General features: G+C 33.8%; 1 protein-coding gene across 1 annotated transcript; it reads right to left on the reverse strand.

Annotated features, from left to right (window-relative positions):
- Positions 1–21,438: 21,438 nt before the first annotated feature.
- On the reverse strand, positions 21,439–23,350 carry LOC127104069 (uncharacterized). The gene is made up of 4 exons (XM_051041284.1): positions 22,906–23,350; positions 22,498–22,822; positions 22,234–22,465; positions 21,439–21,618 (listed from the first exon to the last, which is right to left on the reverse strand). Exons 1-4 carry the CDS (start codon positions 23,348–23,350, stop codon positions 21,439–21,441), a joined length of 1,182 nt encoding a protein of 393 aa, XP_050897241.1.
- Between the last annotated feature and the right edge of the window lie 183 nt (positions 23,351–23,533).

Here is a 23,533-nt window from a genome sequence, read left to right on the forward strand (position 1 = left end):
TGTACGTGTGCATTGACTAAGGCATATGGTGGATGATACGCGCGTGGCCATCAGATCTGCCACCTCAATTAATGAGGAGATCTGATGGCCCTTGTTTCTTATAATTTCTTTTATTTTCCAATTTAATTTTTAAATACCATTTTCTTACTAAATTCACTACAATTTCAATTTTAATCCAAAAAATATGGGACTACCACCAAAATTTCACAAATATTTTCCTCTTCCTATTTCTAAATTAGAATTAATTTTTGGATTGAGTCTGATATTTTTAGTGAATTTTAGGATTTTTAACTTGTTTTTAAATACTTCTGACTTTTAAAAATTCCCAAAAAAATTAGTGAATGGTCCTTTGACCATGATTGACCTATGATAAATCCCTTGGCCATTTCTTTGCTGATTTGAAGGGATTTAAAGTTTTTGACCTTTTAATATGTATTTTTCTTCATTTAAAAATTGATTGAAATTGTTTTAATTGCTTTAATATTTTGTTGAGCCATTTTATTGACTTCTTGTTGACTAAACTTTTGTTTGGCCTTGGTCTTGTTTGAATTTGACCTTGACTTAGTCAATACCATTGGATTTGGGGGGTTGATGAAGTTTGAACTTCATCCCTCAAGATGAATGAATGGGATTGATCAAGTGAGGTTCATCCCTTGATCAATTTGTGACCTCTTTCACTTGTTCTCTTCATCTTCATCTCACTTCTTTCCCAATCCATTCATGGCCAATGATTTATCATGGATCAAAATGCTAGTTGATTCATCAATGACCTTGTGTCAGATGAATCAACATGAGCTTGATTGAGATAGGTTCATCCCTTCTTATTTTTGTGTGTGGTATGCTTTAGGAGTTTGGTCTTTATACCTTATCTCTAGCATGCATTAACACCAATATTATTATTGCCCGACCTCAGATAGTTGTGACTTCTACATAAGTTCAATTACGATTGCTTAACATAGTGCTAAATTTGTCCCGAAAGCAATAGCATTTTTGTAAGTGAGATTGTAAATCTCTCATTCCTCATGGTATTGTGTGAAGATTTTGCCTTTTTTCCATTTATGAGTGCTAGTGACATACTTGTTGATTTTATCCAAGTTGGAGCCCTTCTCATAAATGATGTTTAGGTTCATATCTTCATGCTTGTGAGTGTATGGTTGAGTGTTCTCCAAAAAATGACTTAAACAATTTCTTCTTCCACTAACATTCACTAACATTTCTTATTATTGACTTTATTCTTAATGTCATTTACTTTAATGCAATTTAAATTCATGCACTTTATCATTCATTGTCATTTAAATTCATGTACTTTGTTTATGTTTCAGTCATTTTCACTTTGCTCACTTGAGCCATTATTTTGTGCTTAGGATATATTTTTGTGCTTGTGACTTTGTTTCGGTTGTGGTCTTAGGACCTTAAAATACTTAATAAAAACAAAAACCCTAAAAAATACATTGGTGGATTGTTGGACCTATATTTGTGACTTGGTTTGGACTTATGGACTTAGAGTAGGCAACATCCCTATGCTATGGAGATTACTTGGCCAATGTCATTAAATTGAGACTACTTCTTGGCCAATGCCATTCATATAATACAAGCCTTGAGAGACTCATTTGGTTTATCTGTTATATTTACTTTCTCTCTTTGTCTGAGTTGTTATTTTGATCTTATTGATATCACTTGATGCTTTCTCTTTGAGTATGATTCAAGGGACCTTTTCATATGATACATCTAAAAGACATTGAAGAGTGCTTGCTTTGGAAGTGCTTGCTTGCATATTTGGTTATCTTTATTTGATACCATTGGTCCTCTAATTAATTGATTGGATAATTATGCTTTGTTGCTTGCTTAACAATCCAAAGGAAATAGGTTTCTATCTGAAAATTTTGTCTTGTGGATGCTTCCCATTGGTTAGATCTTTTCAACTCTAAACTTTTAATTCTTGTCTAGGAGAGTCCCCTCATCTCCTCATCCTTCTTTAATTTCAAAATCTCTCTTTCTCTCATTTTCAAAACTTATTTGTTTGTGTTTTTCAACTTAGAGTTGTTTTAATGAGTAGAAACCTTGGGCTTATGCCATTGATTTTCAAAATATTTTCTTAAATGAAACTTGTAAATGAACTTAATCATATTAACTTTATTTTCAAAAAGACAAAAAGAACTAACAACGTCATCTAATCCTTTTGGCCACTTTGTGCCTTTTTCTTTTAAGCTTTTCAAAAGAGAGCATTTAGATTTGAGTTATCTTTGGTTGAGATATAATTCTCCCATTCCATGATATATTGATTGTAATACTTTCCATTTATTAAAGGTTAGTGGCATACTTGTTGATTGAATCCAAGTTAGAGCCTTCCCTCTTAAATATTGCAAAGCACTCATCATCAATGGATGTTTGGTTGAGTATTCTCCCATTGATAACAAAATATCTTTAAGCTTTTATTAAAATCAACCCACCCATCTTTGAAATTTTTACCACGAACTACGAGGTTTTGATCCCTCATTCTTATGTTGGTATGTAGGCATAACACCGAAGGTCTTGTCAAATACAAAATTGTAAATAATGAATTCTTTTCTCATCCCCACATTCTATTTTTTAGCAAACATCTTTTCAACTAAAACACTTGCACACAAAAAAAGGATCCCTAGGAGTACCTAGGAAACTTTGGGTGTTAATACCTTCCCTCTGTGTAACCAACCCCCTTACCTGTAATCTCTGACATCTTATTAGTTTTGATTTGAAAACTTCTTATTTTGGGGTTTTGTTCGTACTTTTTCCTTTTCCTTTGGAAACAATAAAAGAGGTGGCGACTCTTGTTTATTGATGTTGAGTTAACCAATAGCTCAATGGTCATGAATTTACCGCTATAGATACCATTTTCCTCTTGACTCCCAAGTATTTTGATTGTGGGCGTACTTAGTAAAGGGTATGATACTTGTATCCCTTTAAGTACCAATGATTAGAATTGCTAAACTCTTTCACAATTCAAATATGTTTTGGATGAAAAAAAACGGTTAGGATACCATTGTCCTCTCAACTCCAAAGTGTTCGGACTGTTGATTGTATCTAGCCAAGGGTTTGATGCTTATCTTCGTACTAAAATCAACCCCAACCAATCAAATCAATTTTCTACCTTAGGGAATATTTCAAACCTTTTCAGAAAGGGCGTGTTACTTCCATTCTATCGTGAATGATGTTTAACCCTCCATGCATGAGCAAGTAATGTTTAACTGCTAGAATGTGATCCAAGCGCATTCATTCTACAGCAAACAAACAAACAAGTAAGCCTCATATGCTCGAGCATACAAACAAGTGAACAGTAGCATGTGAACGTCAACACTGTTCATAAAAACAACCAAACAAATACTTTGTTTGTGAGCAGAACTACGGAGCTCCTACTTCCTCATTGCACATATGAGGATACGTATGCACAAGGGCCCAAGTCCTTGGCGAGCACACTAATTTAAAACTTATTTTATCTTCCTATCTTATTATTATTCATCTCATTTCCTAATAGCAAGCTACATTTAGATAAACAACATCCATATGCATTGATACAAGTATAGTAGTTCCCATCGAGTACAATGGATGTGAGGAGTGCTAATACCTTTCCCTTGCATAACCAACTTCTGAATCCATTCTTGGTTGTGAAGACCATTCTCTTTGGGGTTTTATCTTTATTTCCCCTTTCCTTTGGAATAAATAAAATCTAGTCGCGACTCTGTATTTTTTGCGGCACGACAAGGTTCATGCGGATAGTGTGAAATTGGGCATGTTGAAGCTGACTAGTGGTTTTGTCAATGAGATCAGAGAGAGTTAAAATGAATACGAAGACTTCCGAGTTGATGAGAATGAGATCTTAAAGTTTCATAATAGAGTTTATGTACCTGATTTTCCAAAACTTAAGAAGACGATTTTGGAGGAGAATAACTAGAGCAATTGGAGTATTTATCCTAGGGCTACTAAATGTACCAAGACCTTAAGAAGATGTTTTGATGGCCAGGAATGAAGAGAGATGTTACATAGTTTGTTTACTCATGTTTGACTTGTCAGAAGTCAAAGATTAAGCATCAGAAGTCATCAAGACTGATGCAACCGTTGGATATCACCGAGCGAAAGTGGGACAATATATTGATGGATTTTGTGACTTGTTTGCGTAATGCTTATAGAGGACTTGATGCAATTTGGGTGATCGTGGATATGCTGACTAAATAGAAGCACTCCATCTCAATTAAGATCAGTTTTTCATTGAAAAACCTGGCAAAGATTTACATTGATGTGATTGTGAAGCTTCATGGTATTCCGACGAGTATTATGTCTAACAGAGACCCGAGTTTCACATCCAGGTTTTGGGAGAGTTTACAGAAGGCTTTGAGTATTACATTGAGGTTGAGTTCTGCCTATCATCCACATGTCGATGGTGAAACTGAAAGGATTATCCAGTCTCTTGATGACATATTAAGGGCTTACGTCTTAGAGCAAGGAGATTCTTGGGACGGTTTTCTACCGTTGATCGAGTTTACATACAATAACAACTACCATTCTAATATTAGAATGACACTATTTGAAGCTTTATGTGGGATGAGATGTAGGACTCCTTTGTGCTAGTATGAGTCTGGAGAGACTGTTGTACTTGGACCAGAGATTGTGCATCAGACTATTCAAAAGGTGATGATGGCCCAAGATAAGAAGAAGACGTCTCAGAGTAGGCAAAAGAGTTACCATGATAAATTGAGGAAAGCTTTGAGTTCTGAGATGGTGATCATGTATTTCTGAAAGTCACTCATGTGATTGGTGTTGGACGTGTGTTGAAGTCTAAGAAGCTTACTCCTTGCTTCATTGTTTTGTATCATATTACCCAGTGAGTTAGGTCTCGTGCTTACAAGGTAGCCTTTCCACCATCCCTTTCGAATCTGCATGATTTTTTTCATGTGTCCCAGCTTTAGAAGTATATTCCTGATCCATCTCATATGATCTAAATGGATGATGTGCAAGTGAGGGATAATCTAACTGTTCAGACATCACCTATAAGGATTGAAGATCGAGAAGGGAAGCAAGTCATAGGTAAAGAGATTGCTTTATGGAAGGTTATTTGGGGAGTACCTGCTGGAGGGAGCTTGACGTGGGAGTTGGAGAGCGGAATGAAGGAATCTAATCCGGGCCTATTTTTGTCAGGTAATTTTCGAGGGTGAAAATCGTTTTAAGTGGGAGAGAGTTGTAACACCCCGAATTTTAATTAAATATTTTATTTAATTATTGGCGTGTTTTATTTTATGTTAGTCGATATATTTGAATTATTTGTGTTATTTGGTGCTTAGGGGTATTTTGGTAATTTAATAATTATCGGGGTTATAGAATTTGAGAGCGGAAAAATAAAATCATATTTATTAGAATTATTAGAGATAATTATATAATTTAAATTATTTAGTAATAATTTGAGAAAATAGAGACTTGGAGAATTTTTATTAAATATTTATTTGGCTTAATTGTAATTTTAGTCCCCATATTTTATCTTTTTTGAGTTTTGGCCCCTATATTTTAAAAATCACGATTTTGGTCCCTTTTTTAAATTTTGTATTGGATTTTGGTCTCTTTTTAGGACTAAAATTCAACACAAAAACTAAAAAAAGAGACCAAAATCGTGGTTTTAAAAATGAGAGGATCAAAATCCAAAAAAAAAAGTTAAATAGGGGGACCAAATTTGCAATTAAGCTTATTTATTTAAATGAAATTTTTATTTAATTAAAATAATAAGGTAATAAGAATTTTAAGAGTTTGGGTGGAAACTAGAATATATTGAGAATAGGACGTGGAATAGCGAGATCTTGGGAAAGTTGGACCAAAAGTGTAATAATCAAATATGTTAAAACTAGGGTAAAATAAATATGGGGAGTTTGGTAGAGGCTAGGTTATTGTACGTGAAATTAGATTTGGGAGAAACGAGGCATCCAAAGGATTGGAAGAGGGAGAACTAGAAAGGGAAGTCATAGCCAAAAGTTTAAAGTTTTGCAGTTCTAAGGTAAGGGGAAATTTCCTTATTGATGGGTGATAATAGGCAGCCATGGTGGTTAGGGGTACTTACCCTCCCGTTGGCTCCAAGGTTTAGGCTATTTTCCTTTTGTAATGTTTTTGGCCAAATAGGATTTGGCCAAAACCTTATTGGCCTTAATCGATGAATAACTTTGTGTTTTGTTGTATTATTGTAGGTGACTAATTGGAATTTGGAAAAAATCTCATATGGTCACCGTAATTGGTTTGTTGATGCATGAATATAATTGTTAATGTGGATATATGTTTGTTTGTAATAATTATGTTGTAATAGAATTGTTGGTGCATATATAAATCTTTTTGCGACCCTATTTGGTTGTGTTTTCCCAAAAATATCAGAAATATTACGATCTGCTTTCCCAAATTTTTCCAAATGTCAGAAGACCTAAGTTTTTCAAAAACTAAACATTTTCACAAAAAATCAAAAATCAAACTTTTGCAAAGAAATCGAAAAAATCAAGAATTTTAGAAAAATCAAAATAATCTGGTTTTGGATCGGGGTATAAGGCCTCGCAGCACAAGTCGTAGCAGCACCAAAATCAAACGGGCCTAGTCTGACGGCGGTTGTCGAAATCGCACTCCGAGTCATCATTGTTTGTACTTCGGCATCAGAGGTCCGTGGGGCGGCGGGTCGCGCAAGACGGAAGTTGTGTCGCGCCGGACGACGGTGGTCGGAAGAAGAACGAAGTCGCGCGGCAGCGGGGGGTGCCATGAGTCAGTAGGAGCAGGTAGCTATGGTCGCAGGTGGCCGACCGACACAGGTGTTCGTTGGGCGGCGGCGATGATTTATTGTCCGGCAATGGTTCTGGGTTGTTCAGGGCGTTTTTGGCAGTTTTTGAGTTTGGGAAGTTTTTTGGCAATTTTGAGCAATTTATGACATCATTGAGCTTTTGGTAACCGTATGGTTATTTTAGAGCAATATGAGTTGAACTACCAGCCCTTAGAGTTAGTAGAGTTATCACTTGTGAAGAGTTGCCCTTATAGCACTTTTGAATACTTTAGAGTATTGTTGGATACTCTATAGTCAATTTGAGAGTTGATAGATGTTGAGATGTTGTTGAGCTTTTTGAGTACTCTATTGAGATTTGATTAATAAAATAAAATTTTGAGAAATTTCGAGTATTTGAGGAGTTAAAGTTGTTGAGTAATAATATAACTTTACTTTTTTTTAGATGAAAAATAATTGTTATTAAAATTATATGTTTGGGGATTAGTAATCTGGAGGGATTACAGTGACAGCCTGTGATCGACAATATTATGGTTCAAGAGTGGAACCTTATTATGATGATGTTTTAAAGATGATATTTTGATGATGATGTGTTGATGATGATATTTTAACGATTGTTAAGTTGCATGATTGCATTTATACATGATCATGCATGCATATATTTTGGAGTTTGATATGACTTCAGTCATATGATGGCCAGGTTCAGAGAGGAACCATTGTAGTCTCACGTCCATAGAGGGACACAGTTCAAGATGAATCGGAGACATGGGCAATCAATATACCTCTGACCCCAAAAAACCGGTACTACATGCATTTTGATGAAGGAGTTGGTGGTATTAGCATTTGCATTACTAATTGAATTGTGATTGTATTTTATGTGAATGATATATTGGTGATTGTCGTTAATTACCATCTTGCTGCTAATTTTCACCATTATTATTTGTAAGGTGTATTCTCACCCCTTTCTTGTTTGTTTTGTTGATTTTGTTCAATTGTTGTACATATACTCAGCAGGAGTAATGCTTGTGAGTGGAAGATGACATTGGCATTGTTCTTTATTTATTTTATATTTTACCGCTATTTTAGTCTGTTTTATATGCTCTTCTAATATGTAACATCGGGAACGAGACGTATTATTTGTTTTGAGGTGGTGTTTGGCGTTTTATTTCTTGAGTAATCTTTGTTAAATAATTATTTTATGTTTGAGATATTTTGAGTTCCGCTGCGAAGTTTTTGAAAAATATTCATGAAGTTGCATGTTGTGTTATGAGTAGCATCCTAAGTTGTAAAAATTATTTTTTATATTAAGAATCGAGGTTTATGGTGTTACATTTTTTATAGGTGAAACCTCTCACATTAGCAACCCACTCTAGTTTTTGTTACCTTCCTTCTGATCCTCCCCTCCCTTGTCAATTTTTGTACCTAAAATATTGGCTTAAGCTTTATTTTAACTGGTTTGCTCAGTCCTACTGTATTAGGTTGAGTTCTCTCTCTCCAGACAAGGTGGCAATGAAGGAGAGAATGCAATCTTGGTTTCAGGTACTTATTTATGAAGATCGATTAAGCGCTGGTGAGGTTCCCCCCATCAAAGTGAAGAAAATGCGGATTGGTACTCATGTAATCTTGATTGCAATTTGTTTTAAGGAAAGGAGGGAAATCTTTTGTGATAACAGAGTCTCCATTTTTTTAATGCGCATGATTGTGTTTTGCATATATGATGGATAAAATGAGCAAGTTGAATATGTTCCACGACCTTGTAGAAGTGCAAGGTATCCGTGTTGCGATGAATACATGTACTTTGTTTTTGTCCCTACTCCTACCCTGACAATAGGAGCTTAGGCTCCTGCACTAGTATGGACCGTCTTGCGGATGTTGCGGCCATCTTAACTATGGGGAACCCAACTTCGCCTCTGGATTCAACAAAGAGGGCCTAGGAGGAAGAACAATAAACTCCTCGAACTGAGGTTTCTCTGAAGCTGACTCTCTTCAATCAGGAGAATGCATTTCGGGAGGTAAATCCCTTTATAAAGATACCATAGATTTTATCTTATCGGCTTCCACGCAGTCTTGAGGAGGCTGTTGTTGTCTCAACGTAAAAATTAATCCTTCTTTAAGAGTCTTCCCGAGGGGATGAGATGGAAATGGCTTCTAAGATCACTCGCATTATGTTTAAAGCCTTTTTTTCTCTTTTCACTTGTATCTGCTAGACGGGGTGATGTCTTAGCCCTGGGTAATCCTTTCATGGAAAAGGGTATTTTGAAAGGGAAGGTTGATGCTTTTGAGCTGAAGTGAAGTGGCCATCAAACAGAGCTTGTTACACTACAGGAGGATGTTAGAGTTACTCACTCTTCGCAAGAGGCCACTAGATTACATGTTTCTCCTTCTTCCTTTGTCGCTCACATGACTGAACTAGAGTGATACAAAGTTGCTTCTGATTATGCTAAGTAAAAGACTCGTCGGGTGGAAAAGTATCGAAAAAGATGCAGAGGTTTAGAAAGCTCTTCAAGATGAGGTGGTCAAGCTAATGCGGACACTTCGTGATGCTCTTAAACACACTATGTAAGATGTGTTTGAAGTTAGAGAACAAATTGTGGAGCAGGCGAGGAAGTTCTTCCCTAATATTGTAATCTTCGTAGGGGCACTGGATCCTTTTAAGTTTGTTCTCGGGGTGACTTAACCCTTGCCTTAGATTCAGATGCATCGACTTGATTTTATTTTTTACTTGTATTTCTAGTTTACTACAACGTCTCTCGGGCCTTTGTGAATTGGTTGAAATATTTTTTTATTTTTAATGAAATATTTTATCTTGCCGTTCCAAGTATTGTTATCTTTAGAGCGCTTGTGTCGACCTTTGCTTTATGATTATCGTTGTTCACGACTTGTTGTAACTCCGAGAATTCTCTTCTAACCTGTGGAGTTTCGTTTAATTTAAATTTTAGGTCAATCAGTAAGCATTTATTGGCTACGAAAGGGTGCCCGTTTTGGGCTTGAGAACCTCTTTTGTTTACATCATGGAAGAAACATTTCATTCGGTTGTAATGAAGTACTGATACGCCTCTGAAAATTTCTTGCCTTTTGAAACTTGGTGCATTTGAATGATGTCGGATACCATTTTAATTTGTCATATTTTATTTTCATGTCGCATTTATTGATATATTTTCTCTTTTTGGGTGATGCTTGGGATTGGCGAGGTTGAGGTTTTGTAGTCATATTTGTATTGCGCTCCGCGTCACTAAGGATTGTTCCCTAGCCAAGGGTATGATCCCTTCCCCGGAGGCTTGGCTTGGATCGAGGAGGACGTCTCTAGGATCCACCACCTACGCCATATGATTGGTTAGGTCCAAGGGGGTGTGCCACCTTCGCAGAAGTGCGTTTAATAGGCCTCGGATGCGAGGTGTGCATTTGAGCCATATAAGAATCACAAAATTGTGTTAAGTTTGTATCAGATACGTGGTGGGACATGGAATGTGCTTAAGCAGTATTAAAATCACATATAAGCATTAAGCCTGTATCGGATACGCATAGAAGGGGATGTAAACCATCGAACTAAAGTTGGGAGGTTGAAATTGAGGAGGGCTTCCGAGATTTTATGTGACAGGAAGGTACTGCTCAAGTTAAAACAATATTTTATCGCATTGCAGTAAGACCTGTGATGATGTATGAGACAAAATGTTGGAAGCTTGAGAATTAACACGAGAATAAAGTAAGTGTAGCAGAAATGAAAATGTTGCGTTAGATGTGCGGTAATACTAGACTAGATAAGAAAAGATTAGAAATGACAATATTAGAGAGAGAGTGTTGGGGTAGTATCTTTAGTAAAAAAGATGGTGGAAAATAGACTTTGATGGTTTGGGCTTGTAGAGATAAGACTTGTAGATTCTATGGTAAGAAGAGTTGATCAAACAAAGAGAAGCAAAATTGCTAGAGGTAGAGGGAGACCTAGAAAAACTATAAGAGAGGTTATTAAGAAAGATCTCGAAATTAACAATTTAGATAAAAGTATGGTCATGGATAGAACATTATAGAAGAAGTTGATTAATTTAGCCGGCTTCACTTAATGGGATAAAATTTGATTGTTGTTATTATTGGTACAACTCTAAGAACTCATATTCGTTATTCCACAATTAAATATCACATATTATTATTATTATTATTATTATTATTATTATTATTATTATTATTATTGTATTTATATTAAATTTTGTTATAATTTAAAATTAATAACTAAATAAATTACTTAAATTACTTAAATTACTTATAGGAAAGGGAGATGTGGTTACTTTACAAGTCTAGATAATCATGTGTTTTATAAAATGAGAGTTTTATCTCGTACGCAACACTTATCCACATACTCTTATATTTTATAAAATTAAAAAAAAAAACAATTTTATTTTTATATATTTTTAATTAATTTACCATTTTATTTTTATTATTTATTTAAGATTTTTGAAAAATTACATCCCTACATATGTGTATCGGATAACATCTAAAATAAATTTTTGTACGTAACTTTTGTATACCAAATAACTTACGATAAGTTATCAAATGTGTTCTTTTATTTGATTTCAAACAACTTTAAAAATATTTTTTAGTATTACTTTTAATTTTTAATATTAGGGAATATTTGACAAAAGATTTTTGGTTTGAAATTGTTTGTATAAGAACTCTTTATTTTAAGATATCTGATATCCAATATTTTAGTACCATAAAACTTAATGAAGAGTGTTTCGAAATTTAAAAAAAATTATGACATGAAATTGTTATAATAAAGTGTTTCATTTTGTTTTTGTTGGGGGAATTTTTTTTACTAGTGAATATTGAATATTATGAGACTTCTTTTTTTTGGAGCAATATTTTCGTGAGAGACACACCACATATTCACAGTGGCGGAACTGAGGGGGACGTGGGAAGGTCACGGCCACCCTCAACTTTTTTTTTAATTCATATATATTAAAGTGATCGGCATCTAACAGGTAAAAAACTTTATTCATTCTTCTTTTATAAAAAGTAACAAATTAAAGTGATTGTTTGATTTGTGTTTTTGAGATTTTTAGGGTTCTTTTTTCTTTATGTGTTAAAATAATTTATATGAGGTTTATTAAGCCAATTCATAACACTATAATTTATAAATATAGTTATACGCTATAATAAGGTTTATTTAATCATTGTTGCTGCTAATTTCTAATAGTGAAGTTACCGGTATTTGAAAACGGATTAAAGTTTATTAATTAAGTTTATTAATTTTTTTCTCTTTTAATTTTTATGTTCTCTAAATTGATATTTGGATCTGGTATGATATTATAGGAAGAGTAAATATGAATAATAGGAAAATTTATTCTTTTTTCAAAAGGAAATCATGTGAAATTGAAAGAGAAGAGAGAGATGAAGAAATTATAATCCCGACATCCGAATCTGAAACAGTTCTTGAGAATCCAACAATTGAAGAGCATCACGGTTTTGAAAATTCTTTGGAACGCGATCCTGGAAAGCGTCCTCCGATTTGGCAATATCCACCAAATCAAGTGGATGCAATACGAAGAGCTTATCTAAAATGGGATCTATATCAAATTCATTTAGAAAACTATCCTTTTTCCGGTAACGAGGATCATCCGAGAAGGTTTCAACATACTTGGTTTAGCATATTTTCATCATGGTTAGAATATTCACCATCTGAAAATGCCGCATATTGCTTACCATGTTACCTTTTTAGCAAAAAACTAAGTGGACGTCTCGGATCACTTGTCTTTATTTCTATGGGTTTTAGAAATTGGAAGAAAGTTAGGAATGGAAAACATTGTTCCTTTCTTAAACACATAGGGAAGGATCCTTGCTCACCACACAACAATGCAATGAAAGCTTGTCAAGACTTGTTGAATCAAGATGGTCATATTAGAAATGTTATTCAAGTGCAAAGTTCAAGTCAAAGAATGAATAATCGGTTACGACTCAAGACTTCAATTGACATTGTTCGTTGGTTAACACTACAAGCTTGTGCTTTTAGGGGTCACGACGAAAGTAGCAAATCAAGAAATCAAGGTAACTTTCTTGAGTTATTGAAACTTTTAGCATCCTACAATGATGAAGTTGCAAAAGTTGTGTTGTAAAATGCTCCACAAAATTGCAAGTATACTTCACATCAAATTCAAAAAGAGCTCTTGCAAATTCTTTCTAGTAGGGTGAAAAAGAGTATTCGTGAGGAAATTGATGATTCCAAATTTTGTATCGTTGTTGATGAAGCTCGTGATGAGTCAAAAAAGGAACAAATGACTCTTGTATTAAGATTTGTTGATAAAGTTGGTTTAATACAAGAGAGATTTTTTGATGTGGCACATGTTAAAGACACCACATCTTTAACTCTTAAGGAAGCAATATGTGATATACTTTCTCGACATAACCTTGATGTTTCTAAATTCGTGGCCAAGGGTATGATGGTGCTAGCAATATGAGAGGAGAATGGAATGGTTTACAAGCCCTCTTTATGAAGGATTGTCCTTATGCATACTATGTTCATTGTTTTGCTCATCGATTACAACTTGCATTAGTTACATCATCAAGAGAAGTCAAACCTGTTCATAAATTTTTTGAGAAGCAGATCTTTGTTGTGAATGTTGTTTGTTCTTCTACAAAGCGTCATGATAAGTTACAAGCTGCCCAATTAGAAGAAATTCCTTATTTGTTAGAGATTGATGAGATTGTAACTAGTAAAGGTGCAAATCAAGTTGGTACATTGAAACGAGCTGGAGATACTCGTTAGGGATCACATCACGATTCAATTTCTAGCTTGATAAACATGTATGAAGCACCTTGTTTAGTTTTTAAAAAAATTGCAAAAGATAGAGGGAGTTATGTTACACGTGGGGATGCAGATAGTTGTTACAATTACTTGAAGGCATTTGATTTTATATTTATTTTTCACTTGATGAAAGAAATCATGGGAATAACAGATATGCTTTGTCAAGCCTTACAAAAAAAATCAAGATGTAGTTAATGCTATGAACTTGGTTCGTTCAACAAAACATCTTATTCAAGGTTTGAGAGAAAATGGTTGGGATATATTGTTTACTAAAGTGGTATCTTTTTGTGAAAAGCATGGTATTGAGATTCCTGATCTTAATGATGTTCATTCAACAATAAGATTTGGATGCTCCCGTCTTGAAGAGAATCAAGTCACAATTCAACATTACTTTAAAGTTAAAATCTTTTTCACTACCATTGACAAACAGTTACAAGAGTTGAATAGCAGATTCAGTGAGCAGGCAATGGATTTGTTAACTCTTTCTTGTTCTTTATCTCCTAAGGATGGATATAAAGCTTTTAGCATTGATATTGTTTATTCTTTAGTTGAAAAATATTATCCTATGGATTTTAGTGATCAAGAGAAGAATAATTTGCAATTTCAACTCCAACATTTTCTATTTGTTGCTCGTCAAACATCAAATTTGAATAATTTATCAACTATTCAAGAACTATGTTCATGTTTGGTTGCATCTGGACAGGCTGAAACTTACTTCTTGATTGATAAACTACTTCGTCTTATCACGACTCTTCCCGTTTCTACGGCCACAACTGAGGGGTCTTTTTCAGCAATGAAAATTATTAAGACTAAGTTGAGAAACAAGATAGATGATGGTTTTCTTGGAGATAGCATGACAGTATATATTGAAAGGGAGATTAGTGCAAGCATTAGTTCGGAGTCAATTATTGACGATTTCAAGTCACTCGGAACGCGTAAAGCATTACTTTAAGGTAGTTTTAAGTCATCTAATTTAAATTTTTAGTAATTAACTTTGTATTTATTTTAACTTTAATGTATTATTTAAAATACTATTTACATTTTATTTATAATCTTTATTTTACGTTAGCGGTCATCCCAAATTTTTTTATCTGGCTCCGCCACTGCATATTCACCTAAAACCTTAAGGTGATATGTGGGTGGGTTCTCTCACTTATAAATGCCCAAGTCTCCACATTTCCAAAAAATATGGGACTATATCCATACTACTCACACTTGATACATTCTCAACATTCCCCTTCAAATGTGAGTCCACAATGCTCTCCCTCAAGTGAAAGTTCTTCTTACTTCCACAAACTATTGTACTGCACGGAACGTTTCTTATTCACCACATTGGCACCGTTGATACTCTTCAACGAAACGTTTCTTATTTACCACACTGATGTCGTTGACTTTCGATACAAGTAAGATGGTCCCTTTCTCGAACCAAATGCTCATGATACCATTGTTAGGGGAGTTTTTCATTATGGAGCATTGAAAATTGTGAGACTCCTTCCTTTTTTGGAGCAACACCTTTGTGAGAGACACACCACATATTCATCCAAAATCTTAAGGTTATAGGTGGGTCAGTAGGGGTGTTCGCGGTGCGGTTTGGGCGGTTTTTGCGATAAAAATCACCCGAACCGCAAGAGAAAAAAGCATGTGGTTCGGTTTGGTTCGGTTGACTTTTAGAAATAAAACTAAACCAAACCAAACCAAATCAATGCGGTTTGGGTTGGTTCGGTTGGTTCGGTTTTTTATAATATTTTTATTGAGCCATATATACTCCTATAAATAACGACATAACTTTGTGTTTAGTCATTCATATATTACTAAATAACATCAAAATTCATCATATTTAGACAAAAATGTTTCATTCAATATACAAAAAATCAGATTAGACAAAAGTGGAATAAAAGACAAATATAAATAGTAGCATAAAATAATATCAAAGACATTATAATAAAACATAAAAAAAACATATGAGATGAGAGATTAGAGAAGATGAAAAAAAGAATATAAGAGATGCGAGATTGAGAAGAAAAGTGCAATAAAAACGTAATTGGAAGAGAAAATAGTAACATAAAAAATAAAAAATAAAGAACATAATAGAGAACTTATTAGAGTAGAATAGGCGAGACCTACATGGAAAAGAAGATGAGAAGAATGTGTGATACTACTATGAGAGATTTAAGAAGGTTGAAATTGAAACCCTAAGTGTGATTAAGAGAAAATCGTTTGTAATTGTAAGGTTAAGGCATACTAGGTTTGAGGTTTGGGTTGGATGTGGGATAAGTGAACTTTGGGTTGTAACATAATGCGGTTTGGTTTGGTTTAGTTCGGTTTACAAAATACAAACCGCAAACCAAACCAAACCGTGCGGTTTTATTAAAAAATGACCCAAACGAATCCGAACCAAATGCGGTTTTTTGCGGTTTCGATTTGGTTTGGTTTGGTTTGCGGTTTGGGTTGGTTTGGTTTTGAACACCCCTAGGTAGGTGAATTCTCTCACTTATAAATGCTCAAATCTCCATATTTTCAACCAATGTGAGATTATTACCCACACTACTCACATTTAATACATTCTCAACAAGTTTTACTATGTATCATGTGAAAAATAAAAAATGACTATAACTGGAACACTATAAAAAAAGGTTTGGTGCAGTATTCAACTAAACCAAGTTACTTTCAAAAAGAATTTTGAAATTTTGTGTGTGCATGATATCTTATCCAAAGTGTTTTGGTAAGTAAAAGAACCAGATAACTTACTCTTTCAGTTCTTGTTTGCTGAATGTGTATCGGATAATTTGTAAAAAGAATTCCGATAGATGAAGTTTTTTTTCTCTATTTCGAAGTCTTCAGATGCAAATGAGAGAAAAGGTGAAAATGAGATAAATAAATTATTTATACGAGGATATTTTGGTCCCAAAAAAAAATAATGTAGGGATAGAGGAATAAATAAAGAGTTGTGAGGTAAAATTTTATATAAATTTGAAATTTGAAACTTGGATTGAGAACATGTTTGTTTTGATTCTTTTTTAAATGATTTTTATAGTGTAACATAATTTTGTGTAAAAAAAATTGTAAATTTTTTTCATAAAAGACTCAAATAGTTAAATTTAAAATATTATTTTAGATATTTTATCCTTTTGTTAAAACTTTTATTTGGATATTAAAATTTCAAAGAATCATTTAATTTTGAAGTTATTTCAAATGATTTTTCATAAAAATCATTTCTGAAATACAATTTTCTTTTAAAATTATGATTTCGATTATGTTTTGACTTTAGATCATAAAAAATCATTAAAGGATGGGAATTTTTTAAAGGAAAATGTTACTTTTCTCTCAAAAAAAATAGTGTGGAAGATAGAGGGAAGATTGATTCAAAAAGAGAAAAAATTATTAAAACAGTGACTATAATTAAGCCTAACTGCCGTAATAATTGTCGAGAATGGTCTTTTTATGAACAGTCATAATCTGTGTCGTATATCTTTTTTTATAGTGTATCAAAATTATTATTTTTAATAGAGAAAAATAAATCTAAAAAAACTTAAAATATTTTAAAAAGTTGCTTTTGTAAAATCTATTTTTTTAAAAACAAAAAATATTTTTTTAGAATTAAAACAAACCAACTCTAAGTTGCTTAAGTCAAGTTTATCATATTTTCCGTAAAAACTCATTCCTACAAATATGTTGAAATAGTCGGCGATTATTTTTTATTAATGAGGCCCTTGACAAAAAATTTATTGTCCAAAATGCAAATCTTTAAAAACACGCAGAAAAAAATCAATAAATCAATCGAAAAGTAAAACTAGAATTAAGAATGGACTAAAGTTCTTTCTTTTCTATGCGAGAGAGAAACATTAGTAAATGACCTACACATAAAAATGAATTTAATATAAAGAGTAAATTGACTTGGTTGTTCATATAGAGAGAAAATCCATCATGTGAATGCTTGAACTTGAAATGAGATTCACATGATGTGTTTTTTATTCAGCTGTGATAAATTGGAAGTACAAGGGAACTGAACTACTCTCTAGTTGTGAAAGGAACCAAGATAAACTGTTTGTGTTCTTGCTTTACTTTACTTGCTTATGTACTTAAATATTATGTTGCTGTGAACTCTGATCATCCAAATATGATAAGGTCTTTCAGAAGTCATATTAATTTTTGGAGTCAGACTCTGAACCAAGTGTTCAGACTCTAGTAAACAAACATCAGAAACAGAAGCTGAAAAAGCTTAAAGAAGAAAAAGTCAACAAAATTCAACCCCTCTTTTGTGTTTTTCTCACCTTCATACACCATCAACACCTAATATTCTTTATGTATCTTCATCGTCTTCCCCTCTTCTTCTTCTTCATCTTCGTCGCCTCTTAACCATCTTTATAAAAATCTATTAAATTAAAAAAAATCACTTTCAATTAATTTTGTTAAAATAATAACAACCAAATAAACATATTCATGCCAAAAAAAACTTAACATGTTAACACCATTAATCCATAAATCCCCAACATTCGAACAATAAGAAACCAGGTATATCAAGTGTACCCCTACATTATGATACAATAAAAAAATGAGATTCAAATGCTCAAGCACTAAAGAAAGAGAATTATGATTCTATAACAAATTGTTTAGAGATTTGGATAACAAGTACACTTGATCTACAATCATAGGTGAAGACAGAATACAACTTAAAAAGACTCTAAGACTTAAGAACTTTTAAAATATACACAAAGTTAAGATGTTCTAAGTCTTCTAAATTTTACAGAGTAGCTTCTCTTTGAATGTCAATGAACAAAGTATGTAGCAGTATTAAAGCTTGATGGTCTTCTTATTTAGCCCTTGTGCTCCTTATATAGAGAGGGGGAAAAGAGACGTTCAAGACTTTCACCAAAAGGTTGGTTAACCTTTGTACTTTGTTAGATACATTAAGAAAAAAAATTGCAAGAGGAATGATTCGTTGGAGCTCAGACAACCAAGAGAGAGATCTTTCCTTAAGTCTTCACATGATCAAAAAGGTATTGAGTCTGTCAGAGTTGCCTCGTTTGAAAAGCTTATTCTTCAGAGGTTGACTTCCTTCAGACTTCACTCTTCAGAGGCTGATCACATCATAATTCACTTCTTGGCTTCTGAATCTTCAGAGTCTGGGTCACCAGAGACTGACTTTCTTTAGAGTCTGGATCTCAATCAGAGGCAGAGTCTTCAGAAGTGATCTTCAAAACTAGAGTTGGATTCTTATTCAAATTCCTCAAGCATTTGCTCATTTGTCCTTAATGATGTAATCTTGTATACTCGAGTCGATGTTAGAATACTCAATTGTTCTTTAAATACTTTGTTATCATCAAAATCTAAGGGATATGGTACCAACCAATTTTGTTCCATCAATCTCCCCCTTTTTGATGATGACAAAAATAGTATTTAAGAAAAATGGTGGTTGATTTAATTAACCTGTTAGCTTATGGATCAGAGCTTTGTAAGCTCTACTTGAGTCTGATAGTTATGAGGGTGAAGTTTGTAAGCTCCCCCTAAGTTCTATACAGGTTGAATAAATATTTTTAATTAACATGTTGACTTCAGGGTCTGAGTTTTGTAAGCTCCCCCTAAGTCTGATGATTCAGAGGGTGAGGTTTGTAAGCTCCCCCTAAGTGTTGGTGTAAGCCCTAGAGGCCAATACTTTTGGTACTTGTATCTAATTATTTATTAATAATAAAAGGTCTTTTCTTTATTATGTTTGTTTAATAAAGTCTCTAGAATATCTAGTCCATTTAATGTATCAAGTGTGACTTGATCATGAGATCCCATTAAACATAAGGACACTATTTTTAAAGTATCCGTAGTCGAGCTTTGTTGTGAAGTGGGATAACATTAAAGCATCAAGACTATTATGTATGGAGATTGATGATCACATCTCATGGATCATGGATAAAGAGTTATCAAGTCTTAAACATAAGTATGAATATTGAGAGTAATATTTATACTGGATTGACCCGCTATGAGAATACTATATAGAATGTGATGCTAAGTGTCATAAGTTATTGTCATGGTGATAATGGTGTATATCAACCTTTGACCTGAAACCACTATGTATCCTAGATGTAGAGTCGAGTGCCTTATTGCTGATCAAATATTGTCCGTAACTGGATAACCATAAAGACAGTTGATGGGTACTCCACGAAGCATGCTGAGGGACATGAGTGACCTAGATAGAATTTCCCCATCCTGCGTAACAGGATAAATGTCTACGGGTCCAATATTGAACTGGACAAGGATGACACGGTCTATTCCTTGTGTTCAATATAGACATAAGGGCAAAAGGGTAATTATACACATAAGTATTATCACAAAAGGATTTGTCATATCACATGACATTTTCGTGTCTTGGGTAGCAGTGATGTGTTGCTAGATACCACTCACTGTTTATTATGTTAAATACTTGATTTAATATAATTGCTAATATCGCGAAAACCTACAGGGTCACACACAAAAGGAAAGATTGATGAGAGATAGAGTAACTAAGGAACACCGTAAGGTACGTTGCACTTAAGTGAATTGTAGAACACCGTAAGGTACGGTGTACTTAAGTATAATACAAAATATCGTAAGGTACCACATGCTTAAGTGATTTTGGCATATCATAAGATATGGGCCACATACATTTAAGTGGGTTTTTTAGCTTGTAGACCACACAGGTGATTCTATAAATAGAACCCTTATGCAATAGGTTTAGATTGTTCAAGGCTAGATGCTTTACTCAAGTCCCAGAGCACGAGTTATTCGAGATAGCCGCAGGCGGTTTAGATTATTCTATCATAAAGAAATTGGATACTTAATCTTTGAGGGATATGGCGAAATTAGCTGACAGAGTTCGACACATCGAACGCCTAAAAGTTGAAAAGACCAAAACTGGTCGATATCATAAGAAAGAAAAAGTGTCCTACATCACAATTCAGGAATACTCTTCTGACGATGAACAGTTGATCGATGAAAGCAAGGTCAACGTGGATGAACTCAAGCCTGGACCTCCTTACATGTGTAAAGTTTTAAAACCATCGAATGAGAAAAACCCCATCGAAGCAGAAAAAACAGATAAATACATTGCAAAGACTTATATGTTTGATGTATCTAAGTGCGACGAGATATTTGATCTATTGGTTAACGATGGTCAAATCATTGTTCCTCAGGGTTTAAAGGATCCCCCTTTAGAACAGAAAAAGAAAAGGGGATTTTGTAAGTTTCATATTTTCTTGGTCATAACACTTATCAATGTGTTATATTCAGGGAGTTGGTGCAAAAAGCATTGAAAGAAGGAAGGCTTCAATTTGGCAAAAAGCCAAAGATGCATGTGGACTCTGATAAGGTTGAAGAAGCCTTGTATTTTGAACCTCTTGAATGCATGATGGTGGAGACCAAAGTTATTAATAGCGGATAGTGGAGCAGAGCGGCCGACCCAAAAAATGGGATAGCGGGAAAGCGGATAGCGGGATAAGTTTTTGTACATATAATTATATAATAATTTATAAAACATATGTCATATACTTAATGAAAATTCAAACTTAAAATCTAAAAATTCTAACATATAGTAGAAGATTCACAACATCACATCTTAAAATTCAAACTTAGAACTATTATATGAAAATTCAAACTTAAAATTCAAAAGATCATCATCAAAATGTATTCTTCATATATCATCAAAATATTCCTCCAATACTTCATCTTCATCATCTTCTTCAATATCTTCTACCACCAATTGTTGTTCTCTAGATGTACTTACAACTTCAAGTAGCCTTGACCTCCTAGTGTAGATTACAGGCTCATTAACCCCACTTGCTTCGATAACTTGAGCCCAAGTTAAATCATCATATTCATGAACCAAGTCTTCTTGTAAAGGTTCACCATCTTATCCTATCTCTCCCATATATTCCACCAACCATTGAGTGTGATAATTAACTTCACCAAATTCCATAGGATCAGTCTTGTCCCGAATATCAAATCTTTCAATCAATGTTTGGTTATACATGATGAAAACCAAGTCTTGCAACCTTTGATGCTCCAACTTATTTCGCTTCTTGGAATGAATCTAAAATACAATAATTTGAAGTATTAATTTAATAATACTTGAATGTAAGATAGTTTAATATCCTAGTAAAAAATTAATACTTACATGCTCAAATATGCTTCAGTTGCGCTCACATCTGGAAGCACTGCAACCCAAACTCAACACTTTAACAGCCAACAATTGCAAATCAGGAGTTTCAGCTCCATAAGACTTCCATCATTCAGCTGCAAGTAAAAAATCAATAATTGTCGACCTCGAGCTAATTGTCAAATTCCAATAATTATAAAAAAAATTAACTTCCATCTTACCTGGAGCTAATGTCAACCTTTGTCTAATTGTCACTCTTATACCAAAGAGACCTGTAGCACCCTTGTACTATGCCAATTCTACTAAAATCTTGTCTTCCACTTCATTGCTTTCACTAAGTGTCTCAATGCATTTACAGAGGCATCTCACCAATTTAGGATCATTCTCAATTTATGGTTTCTCATAATAATATTCAGGATTGAAATAGTAACCTACAGAATGTAACAGATGATAAAGTTGACACTCCCATCTTTTATCAATGATGTCAAATACCGCTTTGTACTAGCTTGAATTTGAATTAAAAGCTTTTTCAATTTATTCTTTGGCTACCCCCATTACGACATATATGTAACCCATTGTGGGCTTTCTTTCATTATCAACCATTCTTAGCACATTTACAAGAGGCGGCATGACCTTAAGAGTGTACATAACATCACTCCAAAATAATGTCATAAGTATAATACTAGTTGCCCTTTTTCCTTTAGCATCCTTGGCACACTTGGAACTCACCCATTCATCACAAGTGAACATCTCTCTAAGCTTACTTTTTAGTTCTTGCAACCTTTTTGTAGAATAAGGAAAGATGTAGCAAACCTTGTCACTTCATTTTTAACAAATTCAACATTGTCGATAAACTTACTCATTAGATTCAAAACATATGTGTGGTTATAAATGTAACCCACAACCTTAACTCCATTTTTTATAACCTTATCAACCTTTGGAATTTTTCGTATGTCTTCTAACATAAGGTTTATACAGTGGGCTGCACATGGATTCCAAAACATGTTTGGCCTTTTGGAAGTTAATACTTTATCCGCTGCTACATGATTACGCCCATTGTCAATAATCAATTGAATAACATTTTTTTCACCCATTTCCTCAACAAAAGTGTCCAACAACTCAGCTAGCTTATCCCTGTCTTGGCATAGTAAGAAGCATCGACACTTTTCACAAACATGGTTCCCGCTGGACAATTGGCCAATAAATTAATCAAGGTTCTACCTTTTCTATCCGTCCAACCATCTGACATAATTGAACATCCATATTTATTCTTTTGAACCTTGTGATTCTTCAAAAAACCTTTTGTATATTCCAACTCCTTTTGAAGCAGTGGAACCCTAAGTTCATGAAAACTTGGCGGTTTCAAATGAGGACCATAGCTTTCAACGGCTTCCAACATCAACTTAAAGGCTTTTGCATTTTCCACGTTAAAAGTAATTCCACATGTATAAACAAAGCGAGTAGTATATTGTATGGTTCTTGCCCTCGCTTCTTTATCACAATCATCATTAAGGCTTGTGTCCTTAGTCTTCTTAAAGACTAAATCCAATGGTCCTTTAGTCCTCTTAATAGCCATTGAAGATATCTCATCAAGCCTCTTTTCACTTCGAATTCGACTTATTTCCTCAATTTCATTTGTGTCATCCGCATCTAACTGCATCAACATCTCTTCTAAACACAAACATAAATTTGATATATGAACATAAAAACAAAAATATATATGAAGTTATGAACATAAACATAAATATAAACATAAACATAAGAAATATAATTATAAACATAAATAGACATATGAAGTTATATGAAGTTATGAACATAAATATAAACATAAACATATGAAGTTATGAAC

This window comes from Lathyrus oleraceus, chromosome 7 (genome assembly GCF_024323335.1).
Source record: "Lathyrus oleraceus cultivar Zhongwan6 chromosome 7, CAAS_Psat_ZW6_1.0, whole genome shotgun sequence".
NCBI classification, from domain to species: Eukaryota; Viridiplantae; Streptophyta; class Magnoliopsida; order Fabales; family Fabaceae; genus Lathyrus; species Lathyrus oleraceus.